Below are 22,752 nucleotides of genomic sequence, written 5' to 3' on the forward strand. Positions count from 1 at the left end.
CAAGTGATCTGTGACCATCTTAAACACAACAAACTTGGAACGATGACTGGTAAGCCACAGCCATAAATATAAAAGTTCACAAGCTTTCCAAAGGTTTCTCCTTTAATGCTTTGTAAGTCAATTATACAGCATTAATGTGTATTTGATAAAACTAGCTGCCCATTTAAAAAAAAAAAAAAGTTTTTTTTCTTAACACACTAAGAAAAGAAAAACTAGTTGCAGTTGCTTCCTGGACACAAAAAGATGACCAAGCTGAGTTAAAAGACAGCCACAAGATTTAAAGGAAACAAGTTATGGTGATCCAGGAAGTCACTGCCTGTCAGCTGCCTTAACTGCTCCTGGGGCTACCACAGGATCCTTCCCTGGGCACAGCTGTGTGACCCAGCATGGTGGTCCTCGCCTGAAGACACTCTCAACTCCACTTCCAGGATACCTAAAAGCCACCTATACACCCCCAGGATGGCTGCCATCCACATCGTACAAAGGCAGTGCCTGCTGCGGAGGAGCCGGGACTTCCTCGTGGTAAGAACACAAACGTGTAACGCAAAACTGGTGGGTCCATGGCAAGACCGAAATGAAAGGTACCAGGATGGTCCTCACCTTGCAGTAGAGATGTGCCGACAGGAATGGTTTCGGGAATGTTGTCTCTGCTGTAAATGGAGTGCTGGAATTCGGGAGAACAGTCATTTTCGTCGGTGATGTGGACCATGACCTGAGACAAGAGGGCATGCTGAGAGGGGATTTTAGTTTCTACGCTTAGGAAAAGGGGGCACCTTGTTCTGGACACTGCCTGGGCAGCCATTGCTTTAGCTGCTGTCCTGTCCTTACGCCTCCGATGCTAAACTTCTCCTCATACTACTGTAACACAGAGAAGTAGTGTCTCCTTCAGACCCAAGCAGATGGGAGGCAAAGCCAAAGAGAAATAACAAGAGGTATTTCCAGAGCCTAGATCTGAACCCAGATCAGAGCCCAGCCTTCTGCCTGCACCAAAAGGCCTCCTTCCTCACGAGCATCTTCACGAGTTTTCTAGGCTATCCCGATGTGTAATCGGTCCTGTTAATGAGGTAATGAAGATTGCAGAGGCAGTGGGTAGGAAGTGAAGTGATCCACGTACCTCAGTCACGCTGCTAAGAGTGCTCTCAACTTCCACGGCTTTCAGTAAGAGGTGATAGAGGTGGTGCTCACTCTCGTAGTCCACGGGGTGGGTCAGGCTGAGCTCTCCGCTCTCCTGCCTCACCCTGAAGAGCCCACTGGGGTTCGTCAGCAGAGTGTACGAAAGAGGCTGGCTCTGGAAAGAAACTGCCTCAACAACTGCTACTCTGTAAAGAATGAGAGAATAACCCTTTGTGTCAAAACAACAACAACAAAAGCTGTCTCCTGAGCACCCAGAAAACAAAGATGAGGACGATGAGAGGTGAATTGCTCACTCTGTCAGTGTTGGGCTTAGCTTTGTATTCAGACTGGAAATCGCGGTGCTACAGAGAGCCCACCTACCCTCTCTTCTCCCACCAAACTGATCCCCTGACATAGCAGGGCTGGGATAACAACCCATTTCAGCCCCCTACTAACATGAAAACACCTTTTTCTTCCCTTCCAAATACTTGACAGCAGTTACTCGTTTAGCTTCAGTTACAGAGATAACTGAGCTACTACACTTTCGACTTTCTTTGAAGCTGTATATTCAGAAAAGGAACTGGTTCAGAGATGGATGGGAAACCCACAAAGCACAGGGCCTTTCCAGACCCTGCTGTCCCCCTTGTCAGGACATGAAACGAATGTTTGCCTCCCTGCTGTGACTTGTGCTTTGAAGCTCCATCTCTCGCAGCAGTCTCTGGCCAGCATGACAATATACTGTAAGCCTATCTTAGTGAAAGCTCCAGGGAAGGAGACAATTTTCCCTTCTCCTCCTCATTCAGTCTCTTTTAAGAAGTGGCACATCTCCAGCAATTTTTTGTACTTCATCAGCTTATTTTGAGGCTTCCTCCTCCCTAATGGCCCTATGGCACTGCTCCACCTGCTACTTGATGCCTTAAAAGCCCATGCTGCTCTCAAGCAGCTGAACAGCGACAATAAAACCAGATCCAGCTCAGCAGCATCTCCCCACTGCGGCTTGGCTTTGCTACTCTCCACGCACCGGCAGAGCCCCTTGGAGATAGAGCTGTATCTATTTGCACTTCACACTTGTTATCTCAAGAGTCTGGCAATGTCTTGCCTTTCTAAAAATGTAAATACAAGTCAAACGGGATACAAACAACTCCAAATCTGGTTAATTAAAAGACAGCATTTTTCAAGCACTCATTTATATCTGAAGTGCTCCAGGAGATGTGCAGCCAGGAGTTTGGCTGTTTTAATTGATGATGCAATGCAATGAGACCTCAAGCGCATTAAAATAATAATTTCAGCAGAATTCCAGCATCCCAGACTACACCACATGCCACACTGGAGACTTTCACACATCAGAAAAGGCATCATTTCTTTTAAAAAACACAATGCTATTTTTAAAGTGTAATAGGCAAATGCATATGCATAGCCCTGAGAAGTAACAACGCAAAAATTTCACTTTATTGTGCTCTGTGAAGTTCCTCTCAGACTCCAGGTAGGGAGCTCACCTAACAAAGTACAACTTACTTTTCTCCTGCTGGAGTGTTTTCAGGAACAAACACACTGTAGGACATGTTAGTGAACTGCGGAGGTCGGGAGCCTGCCAGGATGGAAATGGAGGCGTAGGGGCTTTTGTTGCCGTACTCATCAGAGGCTTCCACAGTAACCACGTACTCCTTGTTCCACGTCAAAGGCAAGCCAGTCGTCATGATAATGCCAGTGTCCTTATCTACTCGGAATCGCTCTTCGCCACCTATCAACATATGCACAAAACTGGTCTGAAAAATGCCCCACAGCAAGAACGTTTGCATCTTTACTATTTTAAGGTAAGCTATCCTCAAATCATCTACTTATATGCTTGCATGCTTTTTTGCTCGCCAGTTGTGCACCTTATCTTGCACTCACACCGTGCTCTGCTGACCAGTGCAGTGTAAAAGAGACGAGAGCGGGCGAGAACACGGTAAGGCTGCAAACGGTTTCAAAATAGAAGTAAAGCAAAGAAAGTGGCAGCAAGAAAGATTCCCATCCACATAACTGTTTTACTTAAAGCACCTCCAGCTTCTACTTGCTGTACCTGCTGTATCTTTAAGGATTCCCCAGGGGAAAAAACCTATCAATGAAATGATAAAATGGGAAATTGTTAAAAAAAAAATCTGCAATTTAACAGAATTTTACCATTTTTTTTCAGAATAGACCTACCTGCAATGAGTGTGTAAGTTATCCCAGCACTGGTGTTTTCATTGTTGCTGTAATATGCGACAAGCTGGTAGATGAGAGTGCCTTTTCGGGCGTCTGGATCGACACGGGCCAGGTAGGGGTATGGGTACATGCCCCAGGACAGAAGTTCCTCTTCTGGAGCAAGGAGTGTCACGTGGCAGAGGTACCAGTCATTATCTGCAAAAGATGTGCGGATTTCTAGACAGCTTGTTCACACGCTTTAGTCGGGAATGTTTAAGATCTTATTCGTTAGTATCTGTAAACAAACTGGATTGCCCATCGCATCCATCCTATTGTGTGCACAAAAAATTCATTACAGATACAGACTTTGGTGGCTCGACATGCATTAAGTGCAGTTAACAACTAATTAAAAATACTTTCAATAACAGCTTTTAATTAGTTAGATATGCATGTTAAATACTATGTCAGTTACACCACTTGCTGTGACATGTTTTAAGTGCATACTTATCCAGACTAGGATGAAATTTGGCCTTTTTATTTTGAACAAATTCAGCATAAATGTTGCCTGTTTTACCAAATCAGGTTTAGGGCGTATTAAAATATTTCTCTTAAAAATCAGTGGAAGTGGTAAGCACTCAAAACTCCCTACAATTCTTCCTGCTCCAACACTAATTTGTTTAGTTTTCTCAAATGACTGGATATTCAAGGAAAGGCAGACATGCCTTCCCCTTCGGCCCCCAGCATCCCATCTGGTTCCATCTCAGGGGAGTGAAACACCAGCTTTGAAATGGACCCCCCCCTCCTAAGGCAAAGCCTTGGGCTTTGCTTCTGCGGGGAGAGGCAAGTGAAGGGGCAGGTCAGCCAGCAGCTCCAGGGAGAGAGCAAACCCTCTGCAGTGGCAGGGGAAGCAGAGCACAAACTGCTGTCTACTGGGCATGGAGGATCTGGGGTTGGGAGCAAGCACGTCTGCATGAATCCCTGGAGAAAAACGGCACATACGTTGACTGCGCCTGTATTGTTTTGTCGGTAAGAAGTGAACTCCCATACCTAAAACAACGGGTGCAGATGATTGATTGCATCTGCCCAACCTTGGACTGTCAGACTTGGGAGCAGCCTGGAAGGACCCACACCACTGAGTATCTGACCTAGATTTTCTCTGATCTCTGACTGGTAGCACAGTCTGAGGGCCTACAGGTAGCAGCATTGACGGTCAGTGGGACAAGTCCTGGGATCACCCCAGATCTGCCACCGCTAGTGCCAGGCCAAGGAAAGGAGTGAACCCCTGACATGCAGAAGGGCTGTCCACAGAGAAGAATAAGAAGGAACCTTGTACTGCAAAGAACTCGTAGAGTTTTAATGTCAGTATTTTTACCTCTTGGGAGACCTAAATTCGAAGCTTTTGAACTCTCAGCAACTTGTTAACAGATGCTAAAGTTACCTATGAGCTTCTTGAAGAAATTTTCCTAAGCACATTTGTGGTCCAGAGGTGACCTTGAGATTTGACTTCAAATAAAAATGAATATATTGTTGAATATATAAAATAAGTTCAGATTCAAAAAAAGAAACTAAGTGTAGAAGGAGGGGGGAGTAGAAAAGTACATTTGAGAAATGCATGTTGTCTGCCTGATAAAATATGATCACACACTTGAAAAGCTGCACTGAGGCTGCAGGTTTGATAAGGGCTCCACCACTATCAAAGAAACACCCACATGGGTGTACATATGTCTATCAAGCAGGAAATGCTTGATATCTGCCTTCAGGAAGGCCACATTTCGCATAGGATGGAAGAGGACAGCAGCATGTGGACAAAACCAGCACCAAAGGCAAGAAGTAAGAAAGCTAGAAATTCCCAACGAATTTTAACTCAGGGATCCAATACTAAATAAAAGACTACCCACTGATAGAGGCATTGGCTGACACGCAAAATCTGTATTTACAAGCAGCCTTACCCCACAATAAAAATATGTGCTGGATAGTTTTACCAGAGATAATCATTCACTGCAGGGAAAAGACTTCATTAAAGTTTTGTGGGTTTTTTAAAGTATTTAAAATAATTTAAGGCACGGTTTCTTTAACTAGAGGAAATTCTTAGATTACATGGTTTCTGGTTTTCTGATGTACTGACATGACATACATGGGAACATTTGTTAAATACGCTCTTCTAAGAATTTTTTTTTTCTCTGTATTGCTTAGTGTAACACAAGGCACGACCCTCAGCACAAGCTAACGGCTCACAAGCGCAAGTCTAGTATTTTATGCGTAGCCAAGCAGAAGGGCTGAGAAACACACGTCTTAATTAATCCAGCTATCAACAGTGCCATTTTGCTAGGGCCAAGTAACAGAATGAAAACTTGTAGGAGTGCAATATTAAAAAATATTTTTGTTTATTCATTGGTCTAATTAAGGCAGTTCTAATTTATGCAGTAATGAGTATCTAGTTGAGCGTTTTTCCCATTTAGTGAAGCCTAGCGAATGATTTCAAAGAATTATAATTATATGGCTTATTCCTTAATATTGTCCCATGTAGGTGATGCAAGTGTTAAATAACAATCAATAATGAAGTCCTACTCCTGCTGTAAGAATTGTAAAAAACATCACCCTGTCAAAATGTCAGCCCTAAACCAGAGCTTTATGCTTTAAAAAAGATAGACAGGGGATTAAATTTCACTGCATTCAGAACACCATGTCAGGGAACATATTTGTCCTGTTCAAATTAACAATAATTTTCTGGACTTTTACAAAAACTTCACCTCCTCCCTCTCTGAAATGTATATTTAAATAGACTAGTTGAATCATAGAATCATTTAGGTTGGAAAAAATCTTTAAGATCATCGAGTCCAACTGTGAACCTAACACTGCCAAGCCTACCACTAAACCATGTCCCCAAGCACCACATCTACATGGCTTTTAAATACCTCCAGGGGTGGTGACTCCACCACTTCCCTGGGCAGCCTGTTCCAGTGCTTGAAAACCCTTTCAGTGAAGACATTTTCCCTAATATCCAACCTAAACCTCCCCTGGCGCAACTTGAGATCATTTCCTCTTGTCCTTGAGGTACTCAACAACTTCTTTGCCTCAGTCTTCACTGGGAAATGCTTGAGCCACACTGCCCAGGTCACAGAAGGCAGGGACTGGGAGAATGCAGAACTGCCCACTGTAGGACAAGATCAGGTTCAAGAATATCTAAGGAACCTGAAAGTGCACAAGTCCATATGACCTGATGAGTTGCATCTGCAGGTCTTGAGGGAACTGGCGGATGAAGTGGCCAGGCCACTCTCCATCATATTTGAGAAGTCATGGAAGTCTGGCGAAGTTCCCACTGACTGGAAAAGGGGAAACATAACCCCCATTTTTAAAAAGGGAAAAAAGGAAGACCCGGGGAACTACAGGCTGGTCAGTCTCACCTCTGTGCCTGGCAAGATTATGAAGAAGATCCTCCTGGAAACTATGCTCAGGCACATGGAAAACAAGGAGGTGATTGGTGGCAGCCAACACAGTTTCACTAAGGGCAAATCGTGCCTGATAAATTTGGTGGCCTTCTGTGATGGGGTTACAGCATTGGTGGATAAGGGAAGAGCAACTGATAGCATCTACCTGGACTTGTGCAAGGCATTTGACACTGTCCTGCACGACATCCTTGTCTCTAAATTGGAGAGACATGGATTCGATGGATGGACCACTCAGAGGATAAGGATTGGCTGGATGGTTGCACTCAAAGAGTTGTGGTCAACGGCTCAATGTCCAAGTGGAGAACGGTAACAAGTGGTGCTCCTCAGGGGTCAGTACTGGGGCCGGCACTGTTTAACATCTGTGTTGGCAACATGGACAGTGGGATCGAGTGCACCCTCAGCAAGTTTGCCAACACCACTAAGCTGTGTGGTGTGGTCGACACGCTGGAGGGAAGGGATGCCATCCAGAGGGACCTTGACAGGCTGGAGAGGTGGGCCCATGCGAACTGCATGAAGTTCAACAAGGCCAAGTGCAAGGTCCTGCACGTGGGTCGGGGCAATCCCAAGCATGACTATAGGCTGGGCGAGGAATGGATTGAAAGCAGCCCTGAGGAGAAGGACTTGGGGGTATTGATTGATGAGAAGCTGAACATGAGCCGGCAGTGTGCGCTTGCAGCCCAGAAAGCCAACCATGTCCTGGGCTGCATCAAAAGAGGTGTGACCAGCAGGTCGAGGGAGGTGATCCTGCCCCTCTACTCTGCTCTTGTGAGACCCCACCTGGAGTACTGCATCTAGCTCTGGGGGCCCCAGTACAGGAGAGACATGGAGCTGTTGGAGAGAGTCCAGAGGAGGGCCACAAAGCTGACCAGAGGGCTGGAGCACCTCTCCTATGAGGACAGGCTGAGAGAGTTGGGATTGTTCAGCCTGGAGAAAAGAAGGCTCCAGGGAGATCTAATTGTGGCCTTTCAATACTTAAAAGGGGCTTATACCTGAAGGGGGCCTACAGGAAAGATGGTGAGGGACTGTTTATCAGGGAGTGTAGTGACAGGACAAGGGGTAACGAGTTTAAGCTGAAGGAGGGTCGATTTAGATTAGATGTTAGAAAGAAATTCTTTACTGTTAGAGTGGTGAGGCACTGGCACAGGTTGCCCAGAGAGGTTGTGGATGCCCCCTCCCTGGAAATGTTTAAGACCAGGTTAGATGAGGCTTTGGGCAATGTGGTCTAGTGGAGGGTGTCCCTGCCCGCAGTGGCGGGGCTGGAACTAGATGATCTTTAAGGTCCCTTCCAACCCAAACCATTCTATGATTCTATGATTCTATTGCTTGTTACTTGGGAGAAGAGACCAACACCCATGTCATTACAACCTCCTTTCAGGTAGTTGTAGAGAGCGATAAGGTCTCCCCTCAGCCTCCTCTTCTCCAGGCTAAACAACCCCAGTTCCCTCAGCCGCTCCTCATAAGACTTGTGCTCTAGACCCTTCACCAGCTTTGTTGCCCTTCTCTGGACACGCTCCAGCATGTCAATGTCCTTCTTGTAGTGAGGGGCCCAAAACTGAACACGGCGCTCAAGGTGTGGCCTCACCAGTGCCGAGTACAGGGGGACAATCACTTCCCTAGTCCTGCTGGCCACACTGTTTCTGATACAAACCAGGATGCTGTCGGCCACCTGGGCACACTGCTGGCTCGTATTCAGCCCTCACGGAACCTTGGTAAAATTGACATTAGCAAAGCCTCAGATCACAGACTCAGGGATGGCTGAGGTAGGCAGGACCTCTGGAGGTCATCTGGTCCAACCATCCTGCTCAAGCAGGGCCACCTAGAACCGGTTGCTCAGGAATCTGCACACGGCTTTTGAATATTTCTAAGGAGTGAGACTGAACAACCTCCCTGGGTATCCTGCTCCAGTGAACTAAAGTTCTGGGGGACTGGATTTCAAGAAAGATGTGGACCAGCTGGCAAGTGTCCAGAAGAGAGCTAAGAAGACAACCAAAAAACATGGCCTGTCAAGAAGGGTGGAAAGACCTGGAGATTTTCAGGAGACTGCAAGGGATATGCTAACAGTGCTACAAGATGCCAAAGGACTGCTGTATGAAGTCAGTACTCCTACTGACTACTCCATGAAACAAAAAGTAACATACTCTCACTCCTAAGGCAAAAATTTGTCTTAGATGTTGGGGGGGGAGGGGGAAATCCCCCAGAAATTTTTGAATTATAAGGATAATGGAGCACTTGATAGTGGCTGGAGAGGTGACAGATCATCCATCAATGAGATCTTTAAGACCTGACTAGACAAATATCTGCCAGCAATCACTTTGCTATAGCAAAGCCTGCCTCTAGGCAGGGGCACGATATCAGCAAGACTGTTAAATCCTTTCCATCACACTTTAATCCCCTGCCCTTCAGCTTTTGCATCTCATTGATTTCTGAGGCTTACATGTTCACGTGTCACTTGTTCCCCAGCAGCCTGAGGGAATTTCTAGCATAAACATTCTTTGGACCTTGTGTTTTTCTTTGCCATTCGCTTAAAGGTAAGAAGTGAGAGAAGGAGTGAATGTCATTCTAGAAACAGACAGCACCACACATGAAAGGAAAAACACAGGATGAGGTCAAACCTGGAGGGCTGTGGTACAGCAGCAGGTGGTAATAAACTTCAGATATCAGGTGGAACATCTTTCTGCAGCTGAGACCTGGCTCACTCCTTCAGCCCCTCAGCATTTATTTCTGCTTTTAAGGCTTGAAGAAGCAGAGCTGTTCTCTCTGCAAGTAAACAAAACTTTAACTGAAGCACCTGCAAGCACGCTGACAAAATAGGCCAGGTTATCTGCATCGGACATCAGAGCTCTAATTCTGGCAGGGAGTGAACGGAAGTAGTGAGGTGGGTGTTGGTCTCTTCTCCCAAGTAACAAGCAATAGGACAAGAGGAAACTGCCTCAAGTTGCGCCAGAGGAGGTTTAGATTGGATATTAGGGAAAATGTCTTCACCAAAAGGGTTGTCAAGCACTGGAACAGGCTGCCCAGGGAAGTGGTGGAGTCACCACCCCTGGAGGTATTTAAAAGCCATGTAGATGTGGTGCTTAGGGACATGGTTTAGTGGTTGGATGTGGCAGTGTTAGGTTAACGGCTGGACTCCATGATCTTAAGGGTCTTTTCCAACCTAAATGATTCTATGAAGAAAAGATTGTTATGAAGTTCAAGTCTAAGTTGGAGCAAGTCCCAAACTCTAAAAAGAGCAGTGTTGAACATGCACCGGAGACTAACTGGAGGCCAGTCACCCAGCACTATCCTGCCCTATCATTCAGGAAAATCTGTTCAGAAGCAGCACTTTGAGCCTTTGCTGCTCAGGAGTACAAACATTTCTGCTCTGGTAGCTGTCTCCTCCTTGCACAGACACCAGGTGTGACAAACTCAAGGATTTTAAGGTGTTACAGATACATGGCAATCAAATACTATTGAAAATTATTGTATTGAAACAAGTCTGTGAAACAAAACCACTCTTGATAAAGTAGGGTTTTTTTCCAGCAATGCATTGGTTTTTCAACTGTCATAACTGCAAAGGCATTAACAGATCAAGCCTCTGAAATCAATAGTGGTTTATTTTGTTCCACTGACACAACCACGGCATCCTATTAAATCAAAATGCAGCATCACCCAGTGGTGTTACAGCTCACCCATTTTGTCAATACGAATCATCCAGTGAAAGGAAAGAAATAATCAGGAAACCAGGCTCTATAGCCTCTGAAACAAGACTATCAACAGGATAAAAGACCTGGCCTCTGCACTATGCATTGGAAAAAGAGTCTTGGTATGATCAAGCTGAAGAGAACATTAAGGGGCTGGTTTTGCTTGAGATACCAGTATATCCCCATGACTTCAGTTCTACCGCTTGTTTACATATAAGAAAGGCATGTCAGGGATGGCATGAAAGGGATGTCAACCAACCACCAGCCAAGAGAAACCTAAGTAAAAGGGTTAGGACGTAGCAAGTGCAAGGATGGGAGAACTCACTACATGGCCATCCATGCAATGGAGAGCTGCTAACTTTCTGTCTTTGAGGGCTAAACACACTTCAGTAGATCAGAGCAGATAGACGTGCACCATCCTTGGACAACAGCATGAAAGCAAAGAACTGGAAAAGGATTTTAAACTGCAAGTGGCTATTCCATGTTCCTTTAATAATTTATTTTCTTCCCTTAATAGAAGCAGAAAACATAATAGAAGTAATTTTCTTTTCCTGATATGAGGATTAGAGCTGCACTGACTGATGCGGGTTTGATGGGACTAATGTTGGGAAGCTGAGAAGTAAAAAAAGGTGCATAAAAATGGCAGTTTATGTTTTGCTTATATCCCCTCTGGCAAAATGAATGATTTGAATGTAAAAGAGACAGCATGGTATGCAAAGACATTTCTGAAGTACCCAGCTTGAAACAGGACATCAAGGCAGGGTGCCTCCACAGTCCCTTATTGTGCTGTCAGGCCATGCTGTTACACCTCAGTGGCAGGGGAACACAACAGGAACTTTGGCTCGCTACTGAACCCTCACCAGGAAATGCACACCTGAGAAATGGTTACTATCACGGCTAAGAAACCTTTGTCATCTTTGGCAGCAAAACACAAAATTAGTTTCAAATAACCTGTATTTCCTCAAATTAAAAAGAATGTAATTGCCAGAAAACACCTGGTGCACTGAATAAGTTAATAAACTTCTATTTCAAATATCATACAAAATTATATTTGAGATGGAAAAAATCTTGTATATATACATACATATAAATATAACTTGTTCTAGAAGTCCTATAAATGCTTGTCCTATAAATTTGCAATTTTCCTTATAAATTACAATTTTTAAGAGTAATGTTTTTAAATGTAATCTGATATACTGAAGACTATGAAAAGATCAGTGTGTTCTGGTAGAAGCAAAAAGAAAAAAAAATTATTTAGGCTTCAGTTGCTTTCAGGCTCCAGAGCCCGCTGCAGACAGGGCAGGTATGGAGGCAGTACGGCAAAATGCTTCGCAGGCAGCAGCGTGCGCAGAACATGGCGGCAGGCAGCAGCCGTCGTAAGGAACATCGCTGACATGATGTGTTCCCACGTTAACACTGCGCTTCAGTGTGAAGATGCAGAAACCACCACCTGTTTCCAAGATCTGTAGCAAAGATCAGACTCTCTGCTTGCCACAAGAAATGTTTTTCTTTTTTTTCCTTTTTTTCCTTTTTTTTCTTTTTTATGTTTAATGTTATAGTTACCAGCGATTACCACATGCAGCTCACGCTCCAGTCTCCCAAATATTTGACAGATCTGAGGAGCCTCAGGAAAGATCAAGGGAAGGAAAACAATGGGGATTTGTGCAGGAAGAGGAGAGAAAACACAAGACTAATTGGAAACGTAATCCTTAGAGTTTAAAGATACTACACTGCACAGCCCTCCCCAAGGCAGAGTGATTGAAAGACAAGTCACTGACACTGATGAATACTTCTCTTCTGGCAGCCCCATCCCCTTGATGAGGCTCCAGCGAAGAGGAGAGGGAGACAAGGCCTCCTGCTCTTCTGGGGGAGCAGAGAAAAAGCCCTGGCTGTCATCGCTGACATCTCTGCAAGTCGTCAGGGCTAGAATTGGGGTGAACCCCCCCCCCCCCAGCAGAGTTACTTAAACCACAGGCATGATGGCTGAAGCACTGAGAAGCAGCTTTTATGCCCCTCAAACTCTTAGACAACCAGTTCCCCCTACTGTCATCTAATACTGGCATGATAGCAGATGAAAATATCTTCTTGCTTTGGTTGTTTTTTCTTGGGTTTTTGTTTTTGGGTTTTTTTTAATTATTTTTTTTCTTTCAAACTGTTCACTTCTCTCATTCAGATTTTGTAAAACAGCTTTGCATAAACCACCTTGCAAATCATAAATGCCAGTTCATCAGCCTTTTTCATAACTAGATGCTCTATGGTTGTGACACACACTGGTGCCCCAGTTTCTAACCATTAACCTTGATTAACAACAGATATTTTTAAAATTCAAGTTGCTTTTGAACATTCCAGTCTTTATTTTGTATTTATGGTCAGTCACGTACTCCACTACTACCTGAGGATCAGACAAGATTGGGTCACCATAACTAAATCTAAAACATCCCTGTCCTCAAAGCACCTGCAATCCAGTCCTCATCCACAACACAGTATCCTACGAACAGTGAAGTACTGAATCTGAAAAAAAATTACAATACATAGGGACATGCCTCATGAACACTCTTCCACGTGTATTTTTGTGCCTTTCAGAAATTTCCCCGAAACTAAAGTATATGTAGGAATAATCTACTTAAAGTACTGAAACTTCCAACAAAATGTCTTACAGCAGTAATTAATGTTTAACCAGAGTTCAGCAACACTTTTAGAAATGCTTTTTAGCCTAAAGAAGTGATATTTACACAGTCACGCTGTCCGCCATGCCCCCTCTCTCCTGCCCAAGTGGCTTTTGAATCTGGTGGCCAGTTTGTTCCTAGAAGCTTTATGAAAGACAGCAGCTGGCCAGAAGACGGGGATCCCAAATATGGGTTCCCACTGAGGGAAAGCAGCTTTTGCTTGGTCTCAACGAGCAGACTGGTGAGCAACACCTACAATGCTCATGGGTCTGCCCCAGCTACCGCACGTGCTGTCATCTCTCCTGGGAGAAGCGTCGGGGTGAGGAGGAGCTCTCACAGAGGGGAGAGCCTTCATAGCGCAGGTCCCCCCTCCAGAACTAAACCCTTAATTTTCTGAATTTCCTTTCTCCAACTCCCTTAAGAAAAGTTGTATAGGGCAGTTTTAGTACTGCTAGTCTGCTGCCACGAGAATGAGGGACCAGGTCTACCCCAACCACTGACAAGAGATTCCCAAGGGTGAAGTTTCTGTTAATTAACAGATTTAGTTTCTCAAAAATACTCCTAAGGTTCGTACACAATGCTCAGGGGTATCACATCCCCTTGTAACAGACTAGCGTACCAAATGGGCTCTGCTGGACTAGGTAGAAAGGGCCATGTCTGGAAGGCAGGGTAATATCCTCACTATCCCAGTTACAGAAATAGGCCTCTCTACTCCCTTGAAAGCCCACGAACCACTACATTAGCTTGTGGATGAACAGCCCACAGCCACAGAACAGCTGGGCAATGCGACTGTACCAACTGCCTCATCTAGAACTATGTCAGCGGGTTTCAATTTTGCCTCCTTGGTTAACCACAGCCAGCAAGCATGACAGAGCAGCCTTGCATTATTTTCATGACATATTCTTAATATACACCAGCACTTGGACGTGTTTTCTACTCATACACCACCTCTCCAGTTTTTGGAGGCAAGGTCTTGCTTACATCAATACTACCTGTAGACCTATCCAGTGGGACCATCAGAGCTACAAGGCAATTGCAGGTGCTACTGCACACCTGGGCAACAAAGACAAATCTCCAGCCAATTTTTCACTTTTGGTAGGAGTGCCAAGCTACAGCGGGTACCTCCATCACACTGGGTATCTGAGACACCTATGGCATTTGTTGGGCAACAAAGACATCTCCACAGGCCGGTGCCCGTACATCACAGGAAAAGCTTCGGGCAGATGCAGGAACAGGACTGCAAAACCCATCGTATCCTTTCTGCTACCGCATCATCCTGTCCTGGCCTTTAAACCTTGACTGTGGTGTCATCCTCTAGTTTTTAAAATGTTTCAATTTTTTTGTTTGTTTCCAGAGGAAGGCCCTGAAGCACTGTCAGACCTGTGATTGCAGAAGTAGTATCTTTGCCTCAATCCTTAAATCTGCTGTGTTGGCCAAGAGCTGTCCGTTACCACCCAGCCACGAGGGTCAGGAACCTTCACAGCACTGCAGAGAAGGCAGGAGTACAATTATTTACAGGATCTCAAAAGCTTCCAGATGACAAGATTCTCCATAAAACAAGTTTTTTACTACAGCTTGCTATGTTAACAGCCTACTAATCACCATTAAATGATGCTATTAAATCCTATACAACCCATAATTATTTGCAGGCGCGTCGGTGAGGAAGTCAGACCATGCTGATACAGTAAGAATAGCTGAGGAATCAGCAGCACTGAGGACATTTTGGGGGATTTTTTTAATTTTTTTTTTTTAAAGAAGGAAAGTGCTGTAAAACACAGCTGCAATCTTGGCATTTAAAAGTTGCTTCTCTTTGCAGATCATTCAGCTTTTACTGTTGATAGGAAGGAGAGGCATGTTCTTTGGGTTTGTTTCCATCCCTCAGAACTTTGTCTCCACTCTCTGGTCAATATTTCACAAAGCTGGTGAAACAATACAGACAAAATAGACGTTTGTGTGGTACAGTACACTCTGAGACTGTACTTTTGCCACTGAAGTGAAATTACCTGCAATGGCTCTTGTCTGCCAGTAAAAAAGAGGCTCGAAACATACAGTCACAAATTCTAGGAAGGTTCCTAACCATTTTTTATATGGGCAGCATCATTAAAGAAACCCAACATCCTTTGAAGAGCCTACGACTGGACAAGCTCCCAATCGCTGCCTCTGCTTCCCGTTGTCCCACACAACACAGCACCTGCTCTTCCTCATTAAAGTGGCACTTACTAAGTTTAAAGTAGTTTGCGTGGGGCATAAAAGATCCTCTTCCTGAGAGGTAGAATCCGATTGCTGCAGTGGTTAGGAATCACCTCGCTTCCAGTCCCAGTCTTTCTGCAGAAAAGCTACAGGCATTTGTTCTTGTGTCAGCATTGTCCTTGAACACAAGCAAGTCTCTTCTTGAGGTTTGTTCAAATGGTTTTAAAATAAAAAGTTGCTTGATGAGCCTTTATGCAATAAGAGCTGTTCCTGTGACCATAATTTGAGTGTATTAACTTCTTTCCAAGCAGTTAAAAAGTTATCATTACCAGCAAAATACCAGTATTTTTTTCAGTAACAATATCGTGATTATATGTACAAAGAGATGCCAAAAAAAGTTGTAGCAATATTTCTTGTTAACACCAATGGATGCAACTGCCAGAGACGCACCTCAAAGCCAGCAGGACTGGGTAATGCAGCTGTGTAAAGGTGGACAGCAGCATTCAGAGGTGCGTTTGGAAGAACCAGAGCAGCAGCCTCCAAAGGAGCAGTGTGCCTGCTCCTGTGCTGTGTCCTGAGAAATGAAAAGGTAGAGTGGATAGCCTTCCTTCCAGTTCTCCTTATGTACTGAATTTCTAAACAGATCCTCTTCCCCTTCCACAGACAAACCCCTCACCACTTTGCTACTTGTCTCTGACAAAGCAGATGTCTATCCCATACGTATAGCATTTGTTTACTCACTCAAAAGCTCAGACAACCCATCTGATGTAAAGTAAGTGCGTCCATAGGCATAAGCACAAACTGCTCCTTGCTCTGCTGTCACCCAGCGCTGCTTTTAGGTCCTTCCATCAGCAACGTGCAAGACAGGGAAAAGCATATAGTTACAGGTGCAGAATCCCAAGTCCTTTCCATCAGCCCACTTCCTAAGGTCAAGCTTTTAAAGGCTTTTCTTAAGCTTTCTGCTTAACTTCATAAATTTTGGGCAGCTTCCACGAGCACGCCAACCTCTCTGCTCAGGCTAAAACTCCAGTACTGCTGTGATTCATGCTAGTCAGGGTCTGACCGCTTTAGCAAGGAAACACCAATGCCTGCACCAAAATGCCTGCACCAAAATGCCTGCTGAGAAGCCACCACCGCTCTCCAGCGAGGACAGCTTTCAAAGCCCCTCGGAGACGCGCGAACGGGAGCAAGTTCAATTCCACTTCAGAGTCATACTCCCAAACGAGAAGGCTACACGCACGTCTGCCTAGCGATGTGTACATGAACAAACTGCTTGTGCAAACACGGTATGTGTGAATTTTGGGCCTCCCACGTGTAACGCGGGTGTGAAAAGGCAGGCGCAGATCTGCCTGTACACAAAAATTAAACCTTGCCGCGCGCTGCACAGTGCTCTTGGAGCATGAGACAACGCTGAGAGCACGCAGGGATATTTCTGGCATGGTGCAGCTTTGATCTGCGTCAGAAACAGATTTTTAAATGCTTCCCTGCTGTTGTAATGTAAAAAAAATGCAGAAATATGAAATCATAGGCTGTATAAAAGGATTTAATATGTTAACATTAAGAATAAAGGGCTGAATATTCTGGTTTGAAGGTCATCTATTGCTCTTCTCTTTAACTTGTTATGATAAAGGCTTTCTCCTCATTTAAATAGCTTCCTATGTACCTTACTAAGAATACTTGTAACATAAACTTTACATTTACCTCTTCAGTTTTTAAGCTTTTTGTTGGTTTCTCAGCTATAGACTTTAACAGACATTCTTGCCACTTATTTATTGCCTTTGGGTCATTGTATAGATTTACATCCATTTTTTTACAGTAAGATTATTCCAAAGATACATACAGACAGGGTAACACAATAACCTTCATCCTGAAGCTTGCTGTTTTGTCTAACGATCCCTGGCCATTAAAATGGTTTCACGGCTTAATTGAACCAAATGTTTTTCTCTGTCGGCACCTGAATTTGAAGGCATAGCAATGGTATCCACAGATGGTTTTAATCAGTCTGCTACCAGAAGGGAAAACAAAAAAAAGAAAGGAGCATATGGTATGACCTCCAAACCTGAATGCCAGGTCAGATTTCTGTTTCTGGAGTCAGATTTATTTTGTTCTAAAAATGTCAGGGTGTGCCAGGAAGCAATGCGCCATTTCTGCCTCCATAAAAAAAATCCCCCAAACCTAATCTGTACCTTGATTTGAAATCATGGCCAGCAACATACACGGATTACTTGTTAGTTTTTACAGCAGCTGTATCATATGGATTGAAAGGCTTTCCTTTCCCAGCAGGCATCCTGGTGGAAGTTTTTTTAAGAAAGTACAAGGGACTCAAACCACATAAATGTTTCCACGTGCAGTCTAGGCTGTATTTTCAGGAATTTCAAGATTTGACAGATGCCTTTTTAAAATGTAGCTTGCTTCCAGTGAATCATAAGGATTAAATACTGATCATATTCTATCATAAGACACTATACCCGAGGAACAGCATTATGCTACAGCCTCCTCAGCCAGATTTAAGATCTAGCTCCTTGGAATTCAGTTACAGTAGTAAAGAGTTGTTATCCCCCCTGAACGAGAACAGGGGATGAGATCCATCTCAATTCCAAAACACGGAAATACTGAACAGCCTTACAACTTTTTTATTCATTTCAGTCATAAACTAACTGCTGTGTTTACCTGACTTCACTGTCTTGAGGCATCCCAGATTTGAAGGGTTGCTAGCCTCAAGCTTACTTCAGAGCACTGCAGACATGCTGGCGGGGGAAGAGATTTGTCTTGCTGGACTTTCGAGTCTCCCTTGTTGTTAAAGAAAAATAACCTTTGCAGCTTATGGAGTGACTTCTTACCAGGGGTGTTTTCAGTTTGATAGCACGTGGGCTGTAGCTGCAGCGTCGGCGTGCGCAGGAGTGTGGAAATCACCCTGTGGGTCTCACTATTGCAAGCCACTGCAGCGTGTGCTCTGTAAGCCGTTTGTGGTAGGCTCTTAGGATTAAAAAACAAAACAGAGCTGAAACTGAGTCAACGTACGGCGTAAGAAATTGCGTTCCTTCACTTTTTGAAATATGACAGACAAAGTCCTAAACATAAAGCTCCTACACAGGACACACCAGTACGTACCCGCAGCTACTGAAAGGACGACCATCGGTGGAGGAAGAGGCAACAGTTGTGTAACCGAACGTGTCCCACCCTGTGTAAGTCGGTAACAAGTATGAGAACCTACGTAGGTGCTTGCAGGTGTGCAACGAACAGGGGCAGGCTTGGAAGGGAAAGGGAGCTACAGCCCTTTCAACCCTTCCTCAACACCCCCAACCCTTCCACGCTCGGGCTATGTGCTGTTCCTTGGCCTTCTGAAGGCACGGTCAGTGTTTCCAGGATGTTAAATGTCAGAAGAAAACATGGATGAGGAAAGGGCGGGTTAGTAGCTCCTATCTTTGTGTAGGATCCTCATCTGAACTCCAGGTCCCAATCCCACCACTATGCTCGTCCAGAGCCCAGAACAGCAAGGCTTTTAGAGATGGAGGCAACCTGCCAGATTCCTAAAGAAGATGCTAACTGCTTTGTTTAGGTAAATCAGACAATTCACAGAAGTTTTGTGAACCTCTTTGCGATGCACAGTCCATGTACCAACTGTATATTCAATGGGAGAAGAACCGTATTTTCACAGTGCCAGCTACAGTGTCCCTACTGAACAGACGGCAGCCCCATGCACATCGCTGCTACGAGTACAGCTGAGCAACAGGTAGGATTCAGAAAGTTATCCTACTCTATGCTCAGTTTATTTCAGTATTTCAACTGAGTGCATGAATACCTTGTCTTCCTAGGACTACAGGTGCAAGAAATGGTGCTCTAAGTTACTATCATCTGACCTTCTTTTTTATTATTTTTAAGTGCTAAAAAAATCTTTGCTTTTCTTGAAAAAAACCAGAACTCCAAGACACGTGCTTCACTGGAGAAGCAGCACCTGTGAAACGCCTAAGTCCATTCATGACTTTTACATGAGAGATGGTAATTAATAAGGGTCCAATAGTTTTGTTTTTCAATTAATGAGAGGATTAAAACTTTGGCACGTGTTCCATAATATTGATTACTATGTGAACCGCTGTTAATTATATTTAGTAAAAGACATGAGGAGAAGTGAGGAGCAAACCAAAGTTAATTCTGTTTGGCCTTAGACAGTTCACCGCATTTCTTCAGGAAAAAGAGGATGCTCAAAGCCTCCCACTGTTCCATCATCTTCCCCTAAAATAAGATCCCAAGTTTGTTACTGTACAAAGTTATGAGATAGTTTTGATTTTAAAAGCAGCTTAAAGGAATGTCTAAATGACCTTGTCCCACTTCATCATCGAATTCCTTTCTCCCTGAGGCTCATCTCTTGTCAATACATTATCAGTGCACAGACAGTGATAAAAACATGTTGTACAGCACGAGATTGGAGAGGACGACATGATTAATTGTTTGTACAACACTGCTCACAAGGTTGTTTGCTTTCATTATGAATAAGCAAGACAGTCAAGCAACACGTCACCTTTCCAACTCCATCTTTAGCTTGAATGAGACATTCTACTTTCAGCGTTGGGTGATTTGTTTAAAGTTAGTACCTAGAAATACTGTGCAGTGTTTTTATTATTTTAAATGTTTCTCACTTGAATAACACAGCCCACTCCTGTAATAAGAAGTTTCTCAGACGGACGGCTCTGGGATTCTCAGACTGCACACAGTGCAGGATGGTAAAGGAGATCACAGCCCCCAGCACGCTTCAACTCATTTGTTTTCCTCCCAGCTCTATGTTTTGTGTTTCCTGAGCATTAGGCTGTAAAACTCATTTATAGAAAACTGTAAATATTCCCCCTGCAACAAAGTTGTAAACATCTAAGAAAAAAACAAACCAAACAAAAAAAAAATACAAGCAAATGATAACCAGTAACATTATCAGAGACCTGAGCTACAGTTACAAACGCACTGTCAAACTTACGCTGAGTAAGACGAAAGTAGCACACGGAAAGGATGGCTTTAGTAACCATAGCGTACCTCAAGCTTAACATGGTTTAAGGAGTTTAACAAGTCTAGCCATTCTCTTTGCTGTTATTAGGAAAAGCACATACAGTATACAAGCTGTTGATGCATGGAGGATTTACACAGTGGTATAATGATATCTCCACTTTGACCTCTACACCGACTCCTATGATTACAGATTCAGGGTTGTTGTTGGTTTTTGGTTTGGGGTTTTGGGTTTTTTTTTTAATTTTTTTTTTGCTTGTCCTAAGCCCACTGACATCTACTGAGCACCAGCCTCTTTCCCTTCCCGTGCACTGCCCTGCATTGCTGTTGCTGACTTCCAGCATCACTTCAGCGGGGTTCAGCAGTCGCAGAAGGATCTCGCGGCACAGTGAGCTTTAGCTGTAGGTCTGTAAGCATGCACCCCCAGGACAACATCACCTCTCCCTTCCCAGGTCACGGAGGACAACAGTGAACTGAAGAGGTTCTCCACTAACTCTATGATTCTATGAACTCCCCCTGCTATAAGACAAGCTGTCGTGTGCCCCCCCCCCCCCTTTTTTAACAAGTTTTAACTGCTTGTTAACCCACGAGCAGACCCCTCTGGTCCCACAAAGTGAACCTGCTGTGACGGAAATTCCTTACAAGCCAACATAACCAAAACACCATTACCCACGTTTTCATCTATTCCTTCAAAGACAGGAGGCGAAAGCTGTGCAGGCGGGACCAAGGAAGAGCCGGCACATCCCCAGTCATCAAACCCACATGATGGGGGAGGGCAGCTCCCACAGCCGCCCGCGGCTCCAGCGGGATCAGCGCGGCCGCATCCCCTGGAGTGACAAGCGCCCGGCGCGGCCGTGCCCGCTCCCTCGGGGCGACCCTCCATCCCCACCCGGCCATTTCGCGGCCGTCCCGCCCCACCCGGGCCAGCGCCGCGGGGAGATGCGCCCCATCCCCCGCCGTCCGGCCCGGCCCCCTACCTCGTCCGCCGCCGCGGTGCACCTTGACCAACACCTCCGCCCGGCCGCCCGCTCGCAGCTCCCGCCGGAGGTAGAGCCGCCCCGACGCCCTGTCGACCCCCACGGGGGTGGCGCCGGGAGACGCCAGCTCGAACCAGCCGCCCGCCGCCCGCTCGCGGCTCCGCGGGACGGTGAAGACGGTGTCGCCCACCCGCGCCCCGGGGGGCAGCCGGGCCGTGTAACGCCGGGAGCCGGGCGGCGGCGGCCGCTCGGGCGGCGGCAGGGAGCGCGCCCGCCGCCGCCTCCCCGCACCGCCCGCCGGCCGCCGGCCGCGCACGGCCAGGCGCAGGCACCGCGCGGGGCTGCGCAGCGGCCGCGGCCGGCCGTGGTCGTGAGCCGCGACGCAGAGGCGGAGCCGGCGCAGCCCCAGCAGCGAGCCCACGGTCAGCACCTGCCCGCTGCGGGGCACCACGAAGAGCAGGCGGCTGCCGGCGCCCGGCGGCCAGGGGCGGTAGGTGAGACGCGCGTTGGCGCCCTCGTCGCCGTCCGAGGCGCGGAGCCGGGCCACCTCCGTGCCCAGCGGGGCCAGCTCGTCCACCTGCAGCGGCCGCGCCGGCGGCAGGCGGGGCCGGTGGTCGTTGCGGTCGAGGACCCGGACCCGCAGCAGCGCCTCCCGGGGAAACCGTCCCGCCCGCCGCCGCAGCCGGAACCCGTACTCGGGCTGCGCCTCCCGGTCCAGGCGCTCGGCCGTGCGGAGCAGCAGCAGCCCCCGCCCGCCGCCCGCCCGCCGCTGGAGGGAGAAGCGGGAGGCGCCGTCGCCTTCCAGCGCCCACTCCCCGGCCGGCTCCCCGGGGCCCAGCAGCCTCCGCAGCGGCACCCGCAAGCCCCGCACCCGCGTCCCCGCCGGGCTGTTCTCGGGCACCTGCCCGGAGAAGCGGAGCAGGCGGGGAGCTCCGCCGCGCCCCAGCCCCGCCGCCCCGCAGAGCGGCAGCAGCAGCAGCAGCCGGACCAGCAGAGCCGGGCGCGACGGAGCAGCTGCGAGCGGCTCCCGGCCCATCCCGCTGAGCGGAGCGGAGCGGCGCGGAGCACCCCACGGAGCGGCACTGCGCCGCACTCCTGCCGAGCACACCCACGCCACGTGGAAACCCGGCCCGCCCCCGCCGCCGCGGCCACTCAGAGCCGTGGGCGGGGACGGGGCGAGCCCGCTCCCGCGTGGGTGGAGGCGGATCCTCGTCCCTGGCAAAGTGTGTAACGATTCTGTGCAAATTCCTCATTTCCCCCGATTCCAGAGCTTGCTTTCTCCGCTTGCCTGTAACGTGTCCCGCTGCTCCCTCCCGCTCCTCCACAAGCGAAGTGGACACGGAGCAGCAGTGCTCCCCGGGGCGGGGGGGGGGTGACTTCGGGGAAAACGGGCAACCTCCTGCTTTCCTGAGTGTGTACGAAAAACTCCGGCCAAGCTAAAAGAGCAATCAGTAAAAGAACCAGAGGAGAAAAGGCAGTAGGGGAGAGGGCCTTAGGATACTTCAATCGTTGAAAAACA

General features: G+C 46.7%; 1 protein-coding gene across 1 annotated transcript in view; it reads right to left on the reverse strand.

Moving 5' to 3' along the window:
* LOC104629307 (neural-cadherin) overlaps positions 1 to 22,172 on the reverse strand; it is a 63,806-nt gene extending 41,634 nt beyond the window's left edge. Inside the window, exons 1-5 of the mRNA XM_075743685.1 lie at positions 21,234 to 22,172; positions 3,301 to 3,495; positions 2,629 to 2,854; positions 1,115 to 1,319; positions 601 to 712 (exon numbers count right to left, since the gene is read on the reverse strand). Coding sequence (XP_075599800.1) covers positions 601 to 712; positions 1,115 to 1,319; positions 2,629 to 2,854; positions 3,301 to 3,430 — 673 coding nt within the window. The 5' untranslated portion in view covers positions 3,431 to 3,495; positions 21,234 to 22,172. The remainder of the gene's footprint in view (positions 1 to 600; positions 713 to 1,114; positions 1,320 to 2,628; positions 2,855 to 3,300; positions 3,496 to 21,233) is intronic.
* Between the last annotated feature and the right edge of the window lie 580 nt (positions 22,173 to 22,752).

Source organism: Balearica regulorum, chromosome 2 (assembly GCF_011004875.1).
Source record: "Balearica regulorum gibbericeps isolate bBalReg1 chromosome 2, bBalReg1.pri, whole genome shotgun sequence".
In the NCBI taxonomy this organism is placed as follows: domain Eukaryota; kingdom Metazoa; phylum Chordata; class Aves; order Gruiformes; family Gruidae; genus Balearica; species Balearica regulorum.